Here is a 17,235-nt window from a genome sequence, read left to right as displayed (position 1 = left end):
CTTCTCTTCTCGCTCTCATTTGCGTATGTTAGCCACCAAATATGCTAGTCGCTTGCTGCAGTTCCACCTCATACCTTTTACCCTACCTATAAGCTTAAATAGTCTTGATCTCGCGGGTGTGAGATTGCTGAGTCCCCGTGACTCACAGATACTTCCAAAACCAGCTTGCAGGTGCCGATGATACCATGCAGGTGACGCAACCGAGCTCAAGGAGGAGCTCGAGGAAGATCGTGTTCGTTATGTTGTTCCGTTTCCAGTTGATCAGTAGTGGAGCCCAGTTGGGGTCGATCGGGGATCTGTGTAGCATTTGGGGTAGTCTTCTTTTATTTTGGTTCCGTAGTCGGACGTTGATTGTATCTGGATGATGTAATGCTTTATTCATGTAATTGTGTGAAGTGGCGATTGTAAGCCAACTATGTATCTCTTCCCCTTATGTATTACATGGGTTGTGTGAAGATTACCTCACTTGTGACATTGCTTTCAATGCGGTTATGCCTCTAAGTCGTGCTTCGACACGTGGGAGATATAGCCGCATCGAGGGCGTAACAGTAGGGGTTTCGAGGGGGGGGGGAGGGGAGGCGTACGTGCGGTGTAGCCTTTCTTCGGTCGCTCCATCGGCAACGGCGGTTGTGTGGGGAACGACTTGGGTACGGGTTGTTCGAAATGTGGAGAGAGAGACGTCCACCTGCCTAGGCCCCACCTATAGTAAGTTGCCTTCGCTCCACATGTTAGGATATCAGGCCGCCCAACTAGTCAGGAGGAGACACACAAAAAAAACTAGTCGGGAAGGAGCGGTCAAAGACTTTGACCAAATGACAGTGCAACGTTCGGGCTTCTCTGAGCTGATGGTGAAGGGGAGGACAAAAGTAAGCAAAGTTAGTTGTCTTGGGCAAAACTGAGCACAACTAAGCAACCAGGGGCACATAAATAAAAATCCCTTCATTTAACAAGGTATGCAAATATTTTTTTCTTTTTCTTTTTTATACTTGTTGAAATCGCTTAGATACGCAATAATTAGGACACACCTAGACGTGTCCTTGACAAGTCCTTGCAGAAATATCTAATGCAGTCATGTCTTTCCTTACCCTCTTGTTTAATAAAAATAAAATACAACGGGCTATCGTGTTTCAGGAAAAGAAAAGATAGAATAGTATCTGCAAAATTGCCTTTTCTTCCGAATCAATCGTGTAAAATTGCCATAAAGCTCGGTGTGCTCCATTTACTCACTAGTCACTACTGTCTCCAGCCTGTTTTATTATTATTATAAAAAAGAAAGAAAAGCTGTCTCCAGCCTGTAGTCCTCCACTAAAAAAGACCAGGTTATTAAACTCTAACCTCAAACTAACCAAACAAGAAGCAGCCGCGTCGGCGAAGCCAAGAGAAACCATTACTAGCACTACCAAAGAGAAAACAATTTTAAAAGAATTTCGAGTTCGCGACAGCGAGAAGCAGAGCCGGGTCGCGGGGTCGCGGGGCCGCGGGCGGGCGTGCGCGTTAGCATGGAGAGCGAGACGGCGGCGCGCGGTGGCCGGAGCCAGCCGCTGGCGGAGGAGGCGGTGGGGTCCAGCCGCACCATGGAGCGCGTCGCGGCTGCGAAGAAGATCATCGAGAACGACTACCGCGAGCGCATGAAGAATCTCCGGGAGCGCAACGAGAGGTACCGCCGGCCTCCCATCCCCGTCCTGAAACTCCCGATTTTGTCTATTCGGCCGCGTGCGGGTGTACCTGGATCTCGGGGGGTCGGGATGATCGAGGGATTGGGGATATCTCAGCGATTCGGGGGTTTATACTTTTGTCCTCTGTAGTTTCCGCTGCATGTCTAGCTGGTAATTCGGCGACTTTTAGGGTAGTTTGTTCTAGACTGTGGCTGTAGATTGTACTGTGAAGTACTCCATCTTTGAGCCTTTTCTTTTCTAGAATATGCACGAGTGTGCATATCATATACTCCATCCGTCCCAAAATAAGTGAGCTGGGACACTTATTTTGAGACAGGAGGGAGTATTACAGAAGAAAGGGGTGAAGAAACCCTCCACAAGGTTTACAACCGATTTACAAGGCTCTCACTAGCCACCACAAGATAGTTACATTAGTATGGGATTACTCGCGGCTAGCCTGCCTACTCAGACCACCGAAGAAAAACTCAAAGTCACCCTTTAATAGACCCGCTGATTTCCATGTTCGTCCTTCATGATTAATGTTCCGCAAGGCTAGTTGATGGGATGGGGATGCGCCGTCGAACACTATGGTGTTACAGTGCTTCCAAAGTTCACATAAGCAAAGCGTGATAATCGCCTTTAGGTCTCTTGGTGAGCATTGAGCCGCAACCTGCATGGTGCACCACTCCACCAACTCCACGTCCGCCACTGGAGTTTGGTTTGGCTCGTCGCGAGCGCTCCAAATCCATAGCCACAGGTTCTCGCAAAGACACATGTGAGGAGGATGTGGTTGATTGTTTCGACCTGTTGGTTGCAAAATGGGCACGTAGTTTGGTGTGGGAGTCCTTGGCGCGCGTCTGAATTCCAGCAACGGTTCCGCATGGCCAGCCACGAGAAGAACCGGCCTATCTTTGAACTTTGGGACGTCCAATTACGGTGTAGGTTGGGCCTGCTGATTCGCTGAGAGATTTTGGATGGTTGATAGTTACTCCCTCCATCCCATAATGCAAGACGTTTTTCGACTCTAGTGTAGTGTCAAAACATGTTACATTATGGGACGGAGGGAGTATCTGCTAATTGGATTGAATTGTTGCTCATTGCTCCCGTTGAGCTGAGCATCCTTTGTCAATGCGGTTCTTGGATTGTAGCTAGAAGAAAACAAGGGCTTGTGTTGTCTGATTGCTTATGTGGAGAATTTGTCTTGACATATTGGTGTTTGCAGCGTGCAGACCTGAGTTTCTTGCTCCATGTTCACTAGTGCTGTCTTTACTTTTTGGGGGTGGTTTGCCTGTTGGTATGCTCAGACATGTTGTAAGTTGGGTTTTAGGGCATCTCCAAGTCAGGCACCCATTCCGGCTGCAAATGTTCGGCCTGTCTAGTACATACACTTTTAGCCGTCCAACGCGGGCACCCATTTTGAGCCGGACTATCTGGAATATCCTAGCCTGGCGGAGTAGGGAGTCCGGACGTCTGCCACGTCAGATCTGACATCCTGGATCCACGCCAATAACCCTAATCAGTCCCTTCCCCATCCCACACCCCTCTCTCTTTCCATGCCCGACCCCGAGGCCGCTACCAAAACCACCTCGGCCACCGCCGTAGCAGCAATACCACCACCACTGGCCTTTGCCGCCGCAATGAATCTCTCTGGCCCAATGAACTTGACCTTGTCCAACATCTTCGAGGTGCTACCGTCGCAAGCACCCACGTCGGCCAAATCCGGAGAGTATCAAGCGGCAAGAGCGCCGCACGAGAGAGAAGGCGCAAGGGGCCGGTGCGGCGGTGTGAGCATGAGCTCCTCTTGCAAGCTATGCTGCTGTGCCGGGTGTGCCTGCACACGCGTCGCCCCACGGCGCCCCTGCCTACCACTATAGCCTGGACTCACAACAGTCCCCCACCTCCACCCACTCTGGTCTCCCGTTCATCATCAACCTCAACATCGGCTACAACTTCACCGAGTCATTGCGGCTCATCCGACAGCATACACCACCGGAGGATAGCTTCTCTGCAGGCGCTCGAACCCTGTCCAGTGGACCTCCCCCTCCTAAGCTCGACAACGGCCAAAGAGGTGATGATGTCCATGATCAACGATGGTCAAACGAATGGAGGGGTGAAAAAATAATACTCGCCGGCGCCGGAGATGGAAGCAAAGAAAGCGAAGAGGGGAGTTGTATACACCACCAAGGAGGACGAGTTGTTTTGCTTGGCTTGGTTGGGCAATAGCGTTGATCCATTTGTCGGTGCTGAGCAAAGGGGTGTGACCTTTTTGAGGAAGGTGTGTGAGTTCTTTTATGGCATGAAGTGTGGTGAAAATCGGTGATTGGAGTGAGAACTCCTTCAATCATCGGAATAAGTATTGTGGTGCATATGCCCAAATCAAGAACAGAGCACCTAGTGGCATGGGTCCAAGTGGCATGGGTATCGTTGAGCTTGTAAGCTTCGCTTCCCATAAAGTTCATCATATGATTTATTTGCCCTATGTCGCAATGTTTTTCATCATGTGATTCATTTGCTTTTCTAGCCGGCCTCGCGGCGCCACTGTCCAAGAAAATCGAGGGTAAGCCATTCACCATGCATCATTGTTGAATCAAGTCGAGTGGCGAAATCAAATGGAGTGACTTTGCCAATTTACTCAAAGCCGCAAACGCCAAAAGTGGCGCAACCTCCCAAATGGATGAAGTTGGTGAAACAAGCGGTGGAGTTCAAGGGGGACCGAGAGGGCAAGGTGCAATCGGGCGACCAAATGTCGGAGAAGTGGGAGGATATCATGGACAAGAACGAGGTGGCAAGTGCCAAACACAATGAGCTCAAGGAGGAAAAGAAGGAGGAGAGGTTTAAAGAGTTCATGGAGATGCAAGCAAAGAAGGTTGACATTGAGTAGAAGAGGCTTGCAGTTCAGACGGTGTGTGAGGAGTCCAAGGTCATGTATGTCAAGGCTAAAGACTTGGATGCCGATGCGGCATTGTGGTTTCACCAAATGCGCAGTGGAATCATTGCATGCTATGCAAATGGCGGTTGGCACTGATTCATTCGGTTGCTTTTGTTTGAATTGTTGGATCTGGATTATGAAGTTTGTTTGAATTCTTTGTCATTTGTCATGCACAATTTATCTTCCAATTGTTTGAACATTGATCAAATTTGACTTAGCGAGAAAAAGAGAGTGGATGAAGGACAGACAAGTAGGGGATTTTTTTGTGGAAGCCTTGAGATGCCCTTAGTGGCATGTTTTAACAATTGTCAACTGGACATAGCAATGTGTTTTAAGGAGTTCGACAATAGTGGGTGGAGCCAGGATTCTGTCATGTGTGCATGTAGGTGGGTGGCCATTGTGGTGGGACTTAGCGCACATTTGCACTTGACTAACTTGACATTAGACAATGAGTTTGACGCATTACTTACACTTAGTCAATCGATGGCACAAACAAAACAGATACAAGTGCCTGATCAAAGCCTAAACAAACAAAAGAGACGAAACATTGTGCACATTTTTGGGAGTTTAGAAAAACATTGTGTATTTGTGCAGTAGAAATTAGATTAAGTGCGAACTTGAAGTGCTCAATAAGAATATTGTTTTGGTGCCTTTTAGCCTCGTCCAAACAGACATTTAATCACATAGAATAAGTTAATGGCTGGTATTAACTGCCAATGCCAATAAAAGCTATTCCCTCCATCCAAGTTTATTAGGCAACATTTTGGAAATCTCTGATACTTTTCATTGACTGGGTTTGTATCTTCAAGTAAGGAAGTTGAGTCCCCACAAAAAGGAAAAGAAAACTTGTTGAGAGCGATCCACGTATTATGCATATGTTATAAGTAAAAAGTTAAAATTCTATGGTGACATTCCTATTAAAGACATCCGTGTCACTCTATTTTAGTTTCCTTATGCATATGCTGTCAAATTGCCGATCTCTAGATATATCTCCTGCAAAGTTTGTGGCTGGCTTCTGCATCTCAACCGCCTCAACACAAGCTTCAACCCGCACCACAAAAACCTTCTGCCTTCCGCAACATGCCCGATGTGCATGGCCCATGCAGAGGACCGCCTACATCTATTCGTCCGCTGCCCCACGGCAGCCAGAGTCTGGCGGAAGGCAGGAATTCATCGGGCTACAAACCCCTTGGAAGACATTTGGGAGACAACACCACCGGCAGGGCTGCCCGCGACCATGACTGTGCCCGTGATCCTGACTACCCTTAATTTGGGATGCCAGGAATGCTAAAGTTTTCCGTCAACAAAACCTCACTGTTGAGGATGTAACACGAAACTCTTTCTCTCCGACCTCTCTCTATGGCCTGGCGTGACTTTCTTTCCTCTCGATAGCCTTGTGCTTGCGGGATTACCCACCCAGGTGAAACTTAAAAAAAAAACTCCTGCTCTAGGAACACACTAATGTAAATTTGTCTACTCTCAACGTTGAGCTGAAAATCAACACATAGCTTTCTAGCACTCTCTTCGAAGATAAAAACCAAAACAATCACAAACCACACTATTTCGAATGTAATTGTGCACATCAATCAAGTACAAAAATTACGAGTCGTCACATACTCAAATGGAAAAGCGACAAAAATGCGAACTTTGTTCCTGTCCATGCCCTCCTGCAACTATACCTACATCTTCATTTCGAATAGCAAATCCCCTTGACCCAATCAAAGGAAACCAGCAGCTAGCTCCACAAGCAAGGATCAATGCTTTCACAGAGCCGCACACTGCTGAACACAAGCAATGACCCAATCAACTCAATAGACACGCGTTCCAAATATCTCTTGAAATCTCACTCATTCTAGTTTAAATACATTTATTTTAATTTGTCTTAATCCTGGTTTCAACTACCAAAGTCTAGACTATATGTTGTATTAAATGTGAATGGAATCTTTCTCTTTCTTGTCATCTTTTTGCGCTCGTAATTTGTAGGGAGCATATATTCATCCTTGGGTCCATCACTTCATTTGGAAACATTGCCTTTTTATTGCTTACAGTGACAAGCTTATCACACACTGTCGTTTGCTTTTATTTCTATTGATACTAGAAACTTGGATCCATTGTACAATTGCAGACGCTTGATTTTGGAACAACAGCTAGCTTCTTCTCAAGTTCCTAGGGAGGAGCAGATAAAATTGATAAAGGAGTTGCAGAGGAAGGAGACTGAATACATGAGACTTAAAAGGCATAGAATTTGTGTGGATGACTTTGAGCTGCTCACCATCATTGGAAGAGGTGCTTATGGGGAGGTTTGCATCTTCCAGTATCTGCAAGCATGCTTTTCTGAGTCACTTAGGCAGTCCATATTTTGTAATCCCTTTCAATTCAATTGTATCTGCTCAATAAATAGTTGGCATTTGCCAAATAAACATAGTATGCAAACGCCAATACTGGCGGCGCCAGTTGGTTGCATGTAGCATTTCCTAGATCTATTGGCTCTAAAATTCCTGATGTTTAAAGTACAACTGTTTGTCATGCTGGAGCTGCTGACCCCTGTAGGTGATAACTTGATTTGTTGTTCTGATAGGTTCAACTATGCCGGGATAAATCCTCTGGTAATATTTATGCAATGAAAAAACTAAAGAAGTCTGAAATGGTTGTCAAGGGTCAGGTATGCTAAGAGTACTGTACTGCTTGTTTTGCATTTTCTTTTCTTTTTAATATTTGTGGATATGTTAGAACATTTTTGTTTTGATATATTTTGATGCTAGCCACCAAAGCAGTCTCGTCATGTAAGAAATAACAATGATAGATGCCATGCTAGAGAACTCAAAATGGCTTGTATCTTGACCTGTGTGTTAAGTTCTGACTGAATTTATTTGATGAGATTGTAGAGTAAGAGTATAGGACTGCCTTTCGTGGATTCCTTTTTTATAACTGTGACACGGATGTTATAGATAACACGTGGTTCAAATTGTAGAGTAGGACTGTCGGTCATGGTCAGCTGTTATTTTTCTACTCTACAATTCTTTTTACCTCAATACAATTTTTGATGTACTGTTGTTTTCATGAACTATTGTTTAATGTGAGAGGCTTTGTATGTTAGTTCCCAGATTATTCATTTTTGCTTTGAATTGAATATTTTCAACTATTATTATGGGAATTTTAAGTAAGTTTAGTTTGCCCTGTTCTTCTTGTTGGAACTAATATTTTCTTTACATCTATTAGGTGGAGCATGTTAGATCTGAAAGAAACTTGCTGGCTGAAGTTGGTAGCCACTGCATTGTGAAGCTATACTATTCTTTCCAAGATGCTGAGTATCTCTACCTTATCATGGAGTACCTTCCCGGAGGTGACATGATGACCCTCCTCATGAGAGAGGATACCTTAACTGAAAATGTGGCTCGATTCTATATTGCTGAGACAGTTCTTGCCATTGAGTCTATTCATAAACATAATTACATCCACAGGTCACATACTTCCGAATCTTATTTGCATATGCTATATTCTATATATGTTTATTCAAATCTATTTTTGTTTTATTGTCCTTACAGGGATATTAAGCCTGATAATCTCCTTCTCGATAAGAATGGACACATGAAGTTGTCAGATTTTGGCTTATGCAAGCCAATTGACTGTACCAAATTGTCAACCTTGAATGAAGATGAACCTATGACTGATGAAAACCTTAGGGAGTCCATGGATATCGATTATTCTCTCCCTGATACAGCAAATGGTAGAAGGTGGAGAAGTCCAAATGAACAGCTTCAGCACTGGCAGAAGAACAGGAGAAAATTGGTGCGTGCTTGCTTACCATATCGAGCATCCAACTAGTTACATACAACTCCATTTGTTCTTTTTCCTTATTCCGTGGGCATAAATTCTCAACATCATTTCTCAAAAGGGAAAAGTATAGCCAAACATTTCCATTTTAAATGAATTTCAGGCATTTTCTACTGTCGGTACGCCTGATTATATTGCTCCTGAGGTTTTACTGAAAAAGGGATATGGAGTTGAGTGTGACTGGTAGGTTAAGAATTTCATATTTACATATTTTATTCCTTGTTTTGATCTTCAAGGCAAAAAATTAAACTTTTCTCTTGTTTTAAATAACTGTTGTATGATTGCTTATTTTTTATTTGCATGCAGGTGGTCCCTGGGTGCAATCATGTATGAGATGCTTGTTGGGTATCCACCATTCTATTCTGATGATCCAATAACCACATGCCGAAAGGTTTGTTTGCTGAATAATCTATCTATAACTGAATCGTTAAGCCCGTGCAGTTGCGTGTTGTATACATGTTAATTTGGACATGCCATTGCAAAGTTTACAGTAAAATTGCAACCTTTGCAGTGGCATTATTCCAACCTTTCCTTGTACTTGTAACATATCTTATGAGAGTTGTCTTTGTGGTCAAGATCATTACATTATCTAGTGAGTTGGAATATGTTGCAGATAATAGGATTCCCGCCAACTGGTGGGATAGAGCTCTTTTTTTTCAGTGGGAGTTATTATCATATAGTTCTCTTCTTCCACTGAGGGTGTTTAAACACACATCATCATTAGCCCCACCAAAAAGGATGGATATACATTTTTCCTTTTTTGAATGAGAATTTCATGGCATATTCTATTTGTTATAAGTCTAACCACACATTGACTTCCATTATATAACAATATATTTACTGCTTGAGGGTTATACTGATTTTGATTCATTTTTTAGAACAGTCATACTGTAGTGTAGTGGTTTAATTTGATTATCGTAGTTATTATAGTTTAGTATGGAGCTTATTTTTAGCTGCATGTTAAATTTACTGAAAACATTGCTGCGCATTTTTGCTATTTGTGTTGTTGTGCAGGAACATACAAATTTTCAGGTCCAGATCACCCTAGTCGAATGAGGTAGATGAAATATAGTTAGCGAAGTAGTTCCTTGCTAAAGGCTTTGTTGTTGTTGTTGTTGTGGAAGTAGTTCCTTGCTCTGCAAGGTTTGCCAAATGTTACTAGCCTTGATTCTCTCCCATGTGTGGAAGTGTGTAAATGGCAAAGTTCTTTGGTCTTTAGCTTTAAATTACTCCTATGCTGGCATGATTTGAAATCCTGGACTACCTGTCTTTGAATTTCATACAATTGACAGTAAACTTATGTATTTTGGTCTCTTTTTCTGGGTATAAATAACCTGAGAAAGATGAGTACCCATATTCTATAAGCGCTCCCACTTTCTGTTGTAAGTACTGCACTGACTCTGCTCTACTACTTCCTAGATTGTACATTGGAGAAGCTATTTAAAATTTCCAGAAAATCCAAGGTTGTCTCCTGAAGCTAAGGATCTCATTTGTCGGTTCTTATGTGATGTTGACCACAGGATTGGCAGTGGAGGAGCAGATCAAATAAAGGTGTTTGTCTCTCAAAATTATCTGCTGTCTCCAGTTGCAAATATTAGTTATCTTAAAATCCATGCTGGTAAAACATTTTCAGATTTAGTCATCCATATACAAAATAGTACCTAAATTGGCTGGCTGAAATCGGTATTACTATATATCACGAAATGAAATATAGTTGTGTACTCCTGTGGACTCGTATTAGGGGCAAAAAAATATCAAAGGGGAGTTAAAGAAAGAGAAGGAGAGCCTGCCGCATGGCCGGAAACTGTGGTCACAAGGACAGATAGAAACATGGATGAGCAGGACTAGGTTTCAGATAATACTCTTAAGGAAAAAAGAATTGGGATTGTCAAGTCTGTCCAGGAATTAGTGAGACGAGAGTTCAAATCAGAGTTGTGTTTGTGTTCAATGGGTACTATATAAACCAGGTCCTTGTTTGTAATAACAATCAGGTCTTCTAGTTTCTATTCCTGACCCCTCTGAGTCTCTCTATCTAATCCCTGCCACCCTTTTAATCGCCGGCAATGGCGCCTTGATGCAGAGGACGAACTCGTCCCCTTGTGTCCCACCCCTACTACTTCCACAACTATACATACATACATACATACATACATACATACATACGTACTTACATACGTACATACATACATACATACATACATACATACATACATACATACATACATATGATTCCATCCGAGTATTGCTTGCATATGTTATGTTTGTTACACTCAAATTTCTTTTTCTTAGGCTCATCCTTGGTTTCATGGAGTTGAATGGGATAAGCTTTATGAAATGGAGGCGGCGTTTAAGCCTCAAGTAAATGATGAACTGGATACACAGAATTTTCAGAAGTTTGACGAGGTGAGCAAATTCTTTTGCTTTAGTTTGCTGTGTGTTTGATCCTTTAAACTAGACTGACCAGCGACCCCCTGGTGGCACTTATTACAGAAGACAACCCGAGCACCACCCTGTGGTTTGCTTCTTTAAATATTCCCAACTTTCAAGAATATTTCGTTTCATATTCAATATGTCATTCTTTCAGCTCCATATGCTTTTCTGTCGTGCATAAATTATATTTATCACTTTCCTTCTTCTCTGCAGGTAAATCCCGCTCCAGCAAGAACAGGTTCTGGGTCCTCAAGGAAGGTATGAATTTATGAACCATCAGATTCGACAAAACTACTCTAAAAGCATGTTCAGGCTTGTATGCCCATTTTTTACTCATCTTTTAGACCACATGATATTGTTGATAATGACCACGTGATATTGTTGATAATATTAATACATTCATACTCTGTCTTTTTAATTCCATAACGTTGTCATTTTGTGTATTTAATTTAACTTGGGGCTGTCAAGGAGGTATACCTCAATGGCCGACGCTACACCTGGTCGAACGAGCAGACGCCCCCAACCTTGGTCCACCTCGACCGCGTCCTCTGCACCGTGGACTGGGAGGAGCAGCACGGCGATTGCTACCTCCAATGCCTGGCCTCGGTCGTCTCTGACCACAGCCCCCTCCTCCTCGACTGCTCGCCCCTACCCCCAGCGCACCGACGCTTCCACTTTGAGGATTATTGGACAAGGCTCGAGGGATTCTAGGACGTGGTCGCGGGCGCATGGCACTCCGTGGACGACGCTGACCCGTTCCGCTGCATCATGCGACACATGCAAGCCACCGCACGCAAGCTCACGAGCTGGAGTGCGCGCTCCGTGGGGAATATTCGCGACCAGCTCGCGATCTCGCGCGAGCTGCTGCTGCGACACCGCCCAGGAGTTGCGACATCTGACGCCGCATGAGGACTGGCTACGTAGGCAGATCAAGCTCGCCTACCTTGGCCTCGCCTCGCTCGAACGAACCCTGGCGCAACAGCGCGCGCATCGCATCGCTCAAGGATGGGGACGCGAACACCTCCTTCCACCGCCGGTGCACCTACCGCAAGCAGAAGAACATGATCCATACTCTGGTGGTTGAGGGCGCAACTCTAACCGACCAAGCAGACTTGGCCGCGGCGGCATTCGCGCACTCCCTGCTTGGGACCGATCACCCCCGGGATTGCACCCTCAACCTCGAGGACCTCATCGCGCTATCCAACCCCGATGACCTGGACGCCCCCTTCAGCGAAGACGAGATATGGCAAGCTGTCGAGCGGCTGCCGGCGCGCAAGGCGCCTGGCCCAGACGGCTTCACCGCAGAGTTCCTGCGCTCCTGTTGGCCTATCGTAAAGCACGACCTTGTCCGCGTCTTCCAGCAGCTATATGCGCTTCGAGGAAGAGGTTCAGCTGCTTGAACCAAGCGCTGCTTACGCTGATCCCAAAGCATGCTGACGCAGCAGGGCTGGGGGATTACAGGCCCATTAGCCTAATCCATCTCGTCGCGAAGATCTTCGCAAAGGTGCTGTCCCTTCGACTAGCACCCAAGTTGAACGAGCTTGTCAGCCCCATTCAGAACGCCTTCATACCAGGACGAAGCCTTCACGACGATTTCGTACTTGTCTGGCAATCGGCGCGCCTCCTTCATCAGCTCGGCGCCCCGCGCATCCTCCTGAAGCTGGACCTTGCACGGGCATTTGACTCCGTGTCGTGGCCGTTCCTATTCGAGGTCTTGCGCCGGTATGGCTTGAGCGATCGCTTCCTCGGTTTGATTGCCATTCTCCTGTCATCGGCAAGCACTAGAGTTCTCCTCAACGGCGCGCCGGGACCCGCGATCTGGCACCGCTGCGGGCTCCGTCAAGGCGACCCTGTGTCACCACAGCTCTTCGTGCTTGCCGTCGACACATTGGGGCGCCTTTTCCGTCGCGCGGCCGAGCTCAAAGTCCTGCAGTAACTACACCCTCGCAGCGTGCTCCACGGACTCTCGCTGTACGCGGACGATGTCATACTCTTCTGCCACCCCACGACGCACGACACACTCGTCGTCCGAGAAATCCTGCAGCTATTTGGTCGGGCGTCAGGCCTCCGGGTCAACTTCCTGAAGAGCACGGCTACAATGATCAGATGCGATGGCGACATGGCTGCCCTATCGCGGCGCTGCCCATCACCTACCTGGGGATCCCACTCACCCTTGGACGCCCTACCACTGCACAGCTGCAACCCCTCGTCGACAAGACCGCTGGCAAGCTCCCCACCTGGAAGGCGCGCCTCATGAATAAGGCCGGACGCCTTGCCTTTGTGAAATCAGTGCTGAGCGCGATCCCCATTCACCAACTTCTGGTGCTTGCGCCGCCGAAAAAGATCCTCAAGCTCCTTGAAAAAATCCAGCGAGGATTCCTTTGGGCTGGCCGCGCCGAGGCGAACGGCGGCAATTGTCACGTCAACTGGCAACGCGTCTGCCGCCTGACCCGGCTTGGAGGACTCGGGGTGCACGACCTGGAGCACACGGGCTTGGCCTTGCGCACTAGATGGCTTTGGTTCGCCCGCACGGACGACAACAGGGCATGGTCTGGCCTCGACCTCCAATTCACTGCCGCGGAGCGCGCCTTCTTCTTCGCGTCCACCACCATGATCCTCGGCGACGGCCAGCGTGCGCTGTTCTGGGAAGACCGTTGGCTCAACGGGCGTGCCATCTCGGAGCTTGCGCCACAGCTGCACGCCCTCATCCCCAAACATCGCTCGGCGGACGGACTGCACGCACACCAATGGGCATCGGACATACAGGGCACCCTTGGCATCCGCGAGATCGGCCAATACCTGCTCACTTGGCAGGCGATCGAGCACATCACACTCACTGCCGAGCTGGATCGCCTACTCTGGAAGTGGAGCGCGGCAGGTACCTACACAGCCCAGTCCGCCTACCTAGCCACCTTCCATGGCTCGACCTCTTGCCCTGCTTGGAAGCTCACCTGGAAGAGCTGGGCGCCCCGCGAGTGAAATTCTTCCACTGGCTTGCCCAGCTGGGACGTTGCTGGACGGCCGACTGCCTTGCTCGTCGCGGACTGCCGCACCCCCCTCGCTGCCCGCTTTGCGACCAAGCGCCTGAATCAATCCAGCACCTAATGCTGGAATGCCCCTTCTCCAAGCAAGTATGGCACAAGATATTGTCTTGGCTGCGCTTGACTTGCAGCGTGCCCTCCACCGAGGGATCCCTATCAGAGTGGTGGAACTCGGCGCGGCGAAACACACCGCAACCCATGCAAAAAGGCCTTGCCACCGCAACCCTGCTGATCCCTTGGATGACCTGGAAGCATCGCAACGACTGCGTGTTCAATGGCGCAACCCCATCGACCAACGCTCTGACCGCACGGATCAAAGACGAAGCCAAACTTTGGGCAACGGCTGGAGCCCGTGCCCTGCGTGCCATCCCCCCTCAAACCTGGGACGTACACTGATTCATGCCTGTAATCATTCCTTCTAGGAGGCTGTAACAAACTCTTATCTTTTCAATACAAAGAAATGCAAGCCTTTTGCGTTTTCTCAAAAAAATATGTCTGTATCAAGATTATCCATCACCCTACCCACTCCAGCTCTACTAATTAAGTGATTTATTATCCTGCAACCATTGGATTGTTGTCAGTACTGCTTAGGAGTAACGGACCGTGTAGAATCACCAAACTATTCGGTTTCTTATTTCATGATGTATGTGCCCCCCAAAATTTGCCATAGAATGTGTTGCAACTGCAAAACATTTTTCATGAAGGCAGAGTTTTAGTCTTTGCAATGATTATTGTAGCTATCTAGCCAATCATGATTTATCTATGTGGGATGGGGTGGGTTCTTTTTCTTTCACTTTTTAATGTCCATGCCTAGGATCAATTTCTGTCTTGTAATAAACTACAAACCTTTGTTTTACACTTCAAGTTACTCAATCATCTTCATCAGTGGTCACATTTAGATGTCCATGGATAGGCATCATTTCAACCTTTGTAACAGACTACATGCCATCATTTCTTTATTTACTCCGAAGCTCTTCGTCATTTTTTTGAAACATTATTGCAGATGATTCCTAATTCTAAAGACCTTAGCTTTGTGGGCTATACATACAAGAACTTCGAAGCTGTGAAAGGTTTGCGTCAGTCTGCAGGTTTGTTTCCTTGTAATCATTAGTCATTTCAGATGATTTGCTTAGTTCACTATAACTGGCTGATACACCTCGCCTCCCTCCCTAAAGCACACAGTTTCTTTTAACCTTTATTTTGCTATTTGTTCCCAGAAGATGTTATGGTGAGATTCCTGTTTTGTTTTCCTTTTCTTAAAATAGTTTACGAGCAAATATTGGGTGATTTTTTCTTCCATATACCGGCTAATTCATTGAAAAACAAAAACTCTGCTTTTAGATAGCTGTACTTGGTGTTTATACTTGCCAACCCCCCTTTACATCAATGCTGAAAATGGGTCTATCTTTCCCAGATTAGCTCAATGGTAGAAATAGGAACTGCTCATTGCTTAGTTTTGCTCCTTTCAGCTCGGTAGTAATTGCTGTTTTTCAGTCCACTTTACCATTTCTGTTGATTTTGATTACCTGTTGGATTGTTTTTTTAGCACAGCTACATTTTCATATTTATCATGTGTTGCCACCGTATATGTTACTATGCACTACATCAGTGCATGTGCACATTATGTCAGATTGTTATACTGCCTTCACTTTGTTAGTTTCATTCCTTACTTGCAACAGCTGACGCAAACATAAACATATGCAGGTCTGGGAAGAAGCTCCTCGTTTACAAGCCAGCCTAGTGAATCTGCATCTGGTGAGTATTATTTCCTTTTGTTGGCTTGTTTGTAAACATCTGGCTAGAATGCCCCTTGCTTATGCCATTTTATCTTGTTTGAACCCTCACGATCCCAGATACAGCCGATATGGATTCATCAGCAGAACCGAATGGAAGTGACACACACATGCGCACTGTTTCGTCTGCCGATCATATGATGCAATAAGCAGCCCTGCTGCCACTGAAATCCCCGTCCCCGCACCAGCATGATTCGCCTTCAGTGATGTGGCTTCATCCAAAGCGATCTGCTTGATTTTAGTCAGTCTTGCACTTTACTTATCGTTGGTGAGCATTTTGTTGTAGGTGTACAAATTAGTCAGTATGCAACAGCGCATGTGCTGGGCTTGGTCAGATATGGTGCTGAGCTGCTTGGTTGCCCAGGTTGGCAGGTTATTGCCTTCCTTGCGGCAGTTCGTAGCCCGCCAACGTATGTTCATCATTGGGTAGGAGAAGAATTAAAGAGACAGTATTTGTGGTAGGCTAGCCATTGTTGCTTGCTGCTGGTTGTTTTTTCTTTTCAGTTCTAACTGCCTGATACTTTGATATGCATCGGATAATTATCTGTTGGAACTTGCACATGAATGCTTCATCTGTGGATTAAAGTGAGTTTCCATATTTTAAATGCCCAGGTGACGTTTCTTCATTCTTTTCTAGAGTGATGTTTCTTCATTCTATAGGATTTATATATATCCAACGTTAGGATCAACACAACAACAAATTATCGATGTTCTTTTCTCTTGTACTTCCTCCGTTTCTAAATGTAAGACTTTTTTTTAGAGATTTCAATACAAACTACATATTGATGTATATGGACGTATTTTAAAGTGTAGATAAACTCATTTTGCTCCATATACAGTATATATTGAAATCTCTAAAAGGGCTTATATTTAAAAGTGCGTAAGGAGGGAGTAGAATACACCATGGAGATGTGTACCTTTTTTCCTGTAAGAGAGGAAGAGCCGAGCGGCCAGCACATCACTTTTCGGCTTTACAACACTACACATGCAACGACAACAACTTAGGACTTTGCCCAACGGGAAAAATATCAGGTGCTACCGGTCCGTAGGTGATACTGCGATACTACGAGACTAGTTGGGAACTACTTCCTCCCTCCCACAATATAAGACGTTTTTACAAGCTATGTTAGCTTGCAAAAACATCTTATATTATAGGATAGAGGAAGTAGTGCCCAACTAGAGTATAATGGTTGCGTCTCGACCGATGTTGGCCACTCCGTGTGTATTTCAAACGTCTGCGTGTTCACGGACATGGATATGGTTGTTGGGCATCCAACGTCGTGCCTTCAAACATTTGCGTGTATTTTGAATGTAAATTGAACAAAAAGGATGAATTTCATACAAACTGGATAATTTTTATTTAAATTGGATCAAATTAATAAGAAATTTGACATATTACATTAAATAAAAGCGAGTATGACAATTTTTTTGATGTCCCACGTCCTACTATTACCTGACCATGGATGGTTTCGTCTTCCACATCCTACTTTTCATCAGTGTCGTGGTCATGGACGTCGCCCGTCGAGGTGAGGTCCACGATAGACGTGACGGCC

At 45.6% G+C, this 17,235-nt stretch overlaps 1 protein-coding gene across 3 annotated transcripts; it reads left to right on the top strand.

Moving 5' to 3' along the window:
- Positions 1–1,338: 1,338 nt before the first annotated feature.
- On the top strand, positions 1,339–16,308 carry LOC125551555 (serine/threonine-protein kinase 38-like). Of its 3 annotated transcripts, none has more exons than XM_048714810.1 (13): positions 1,340–1,657; positions 6,710–6,884; positions 7,163–7,246; positions 7,804–8,045; positions 8,130–8,373; positions 8,522–8,601; positions 8,725–8,809; positions 9,838–9,969; positions 10,708–10,821; positions 11,062–11,106; positions 14,893–14,977; positions 15,594–15,644; positions 15,743–16,308. In XM_048714810.1, the coding sequence occupies exons 1-13, from the start codon at positions 1,500–1,502 to the stop codon at positions 15,829–15,831; spliced, it is 1,584 nt and encodes a 527-aa protein (XP_048570767.1). In that variant the 5' UTR covers positions 1,340–1,499; the 3' UTR covers positions 15,832–16,308. The 3 variants fall into 3 exon arrangements, with proteins under 3 accessions (XP_048570770.1, XP_048570767.1, XP_048570771.1); XM_048714814.1 differs by having other exon boundaries at positions 1,345–1,657; positions 6,710–6,870; XM_048714813.1 differs by lacking the exons at positions 14,893–14,977; positions 15,594–15,644; positions 15,743–16,308 and having other exon boundaries at positions 1,339–1,657; positions 10,909–11,098.
- Positions 16,309–17,235: the final 927 nt, after the last annotated feature.

This window comes from Triticum urartu, chromosome 1 (assembly GCF_003073215.2).
Source record: "Triticum urartu cultivar G1812 chromosome 1, Tu2.1, whole genome shotgun sequence".
NCBI classification, from domain to species: Eukaryota; Viridiplantae; Streptophyta; class Magnoliopsida; order Poales; family Poaceae; genus Triticum; species Triticum urartu.
This window is presented reverse-complemented; position numbering and strand designations above follow the sequence as displayed.

Bases quoted from the DNA above. Each gene is read 5' to 3' on its own strand.
- LOC125551555 (XM_048714810.1), top strand. From the start codon at position 1,500: ATGGAGAGCGAGACGGCGGCGCGCGGTGGCCGGAGCCAGCCGCTGGCG. The intron at 1,658-6,709 runs GTACCGCCGGCC...GTACAATTGCAG, and splicing joins CTCCGGGAGCGCAACGAGAG to ACGCTTGATTTTGGAACAAC. The intron at 11,107-14,892 runs GTATGAATTTAT...ACATTATTGCAG, and splicing joins GTTCTGGGTCCTCAAGGAAG to ATGATTCCTAATTCTAAAGA.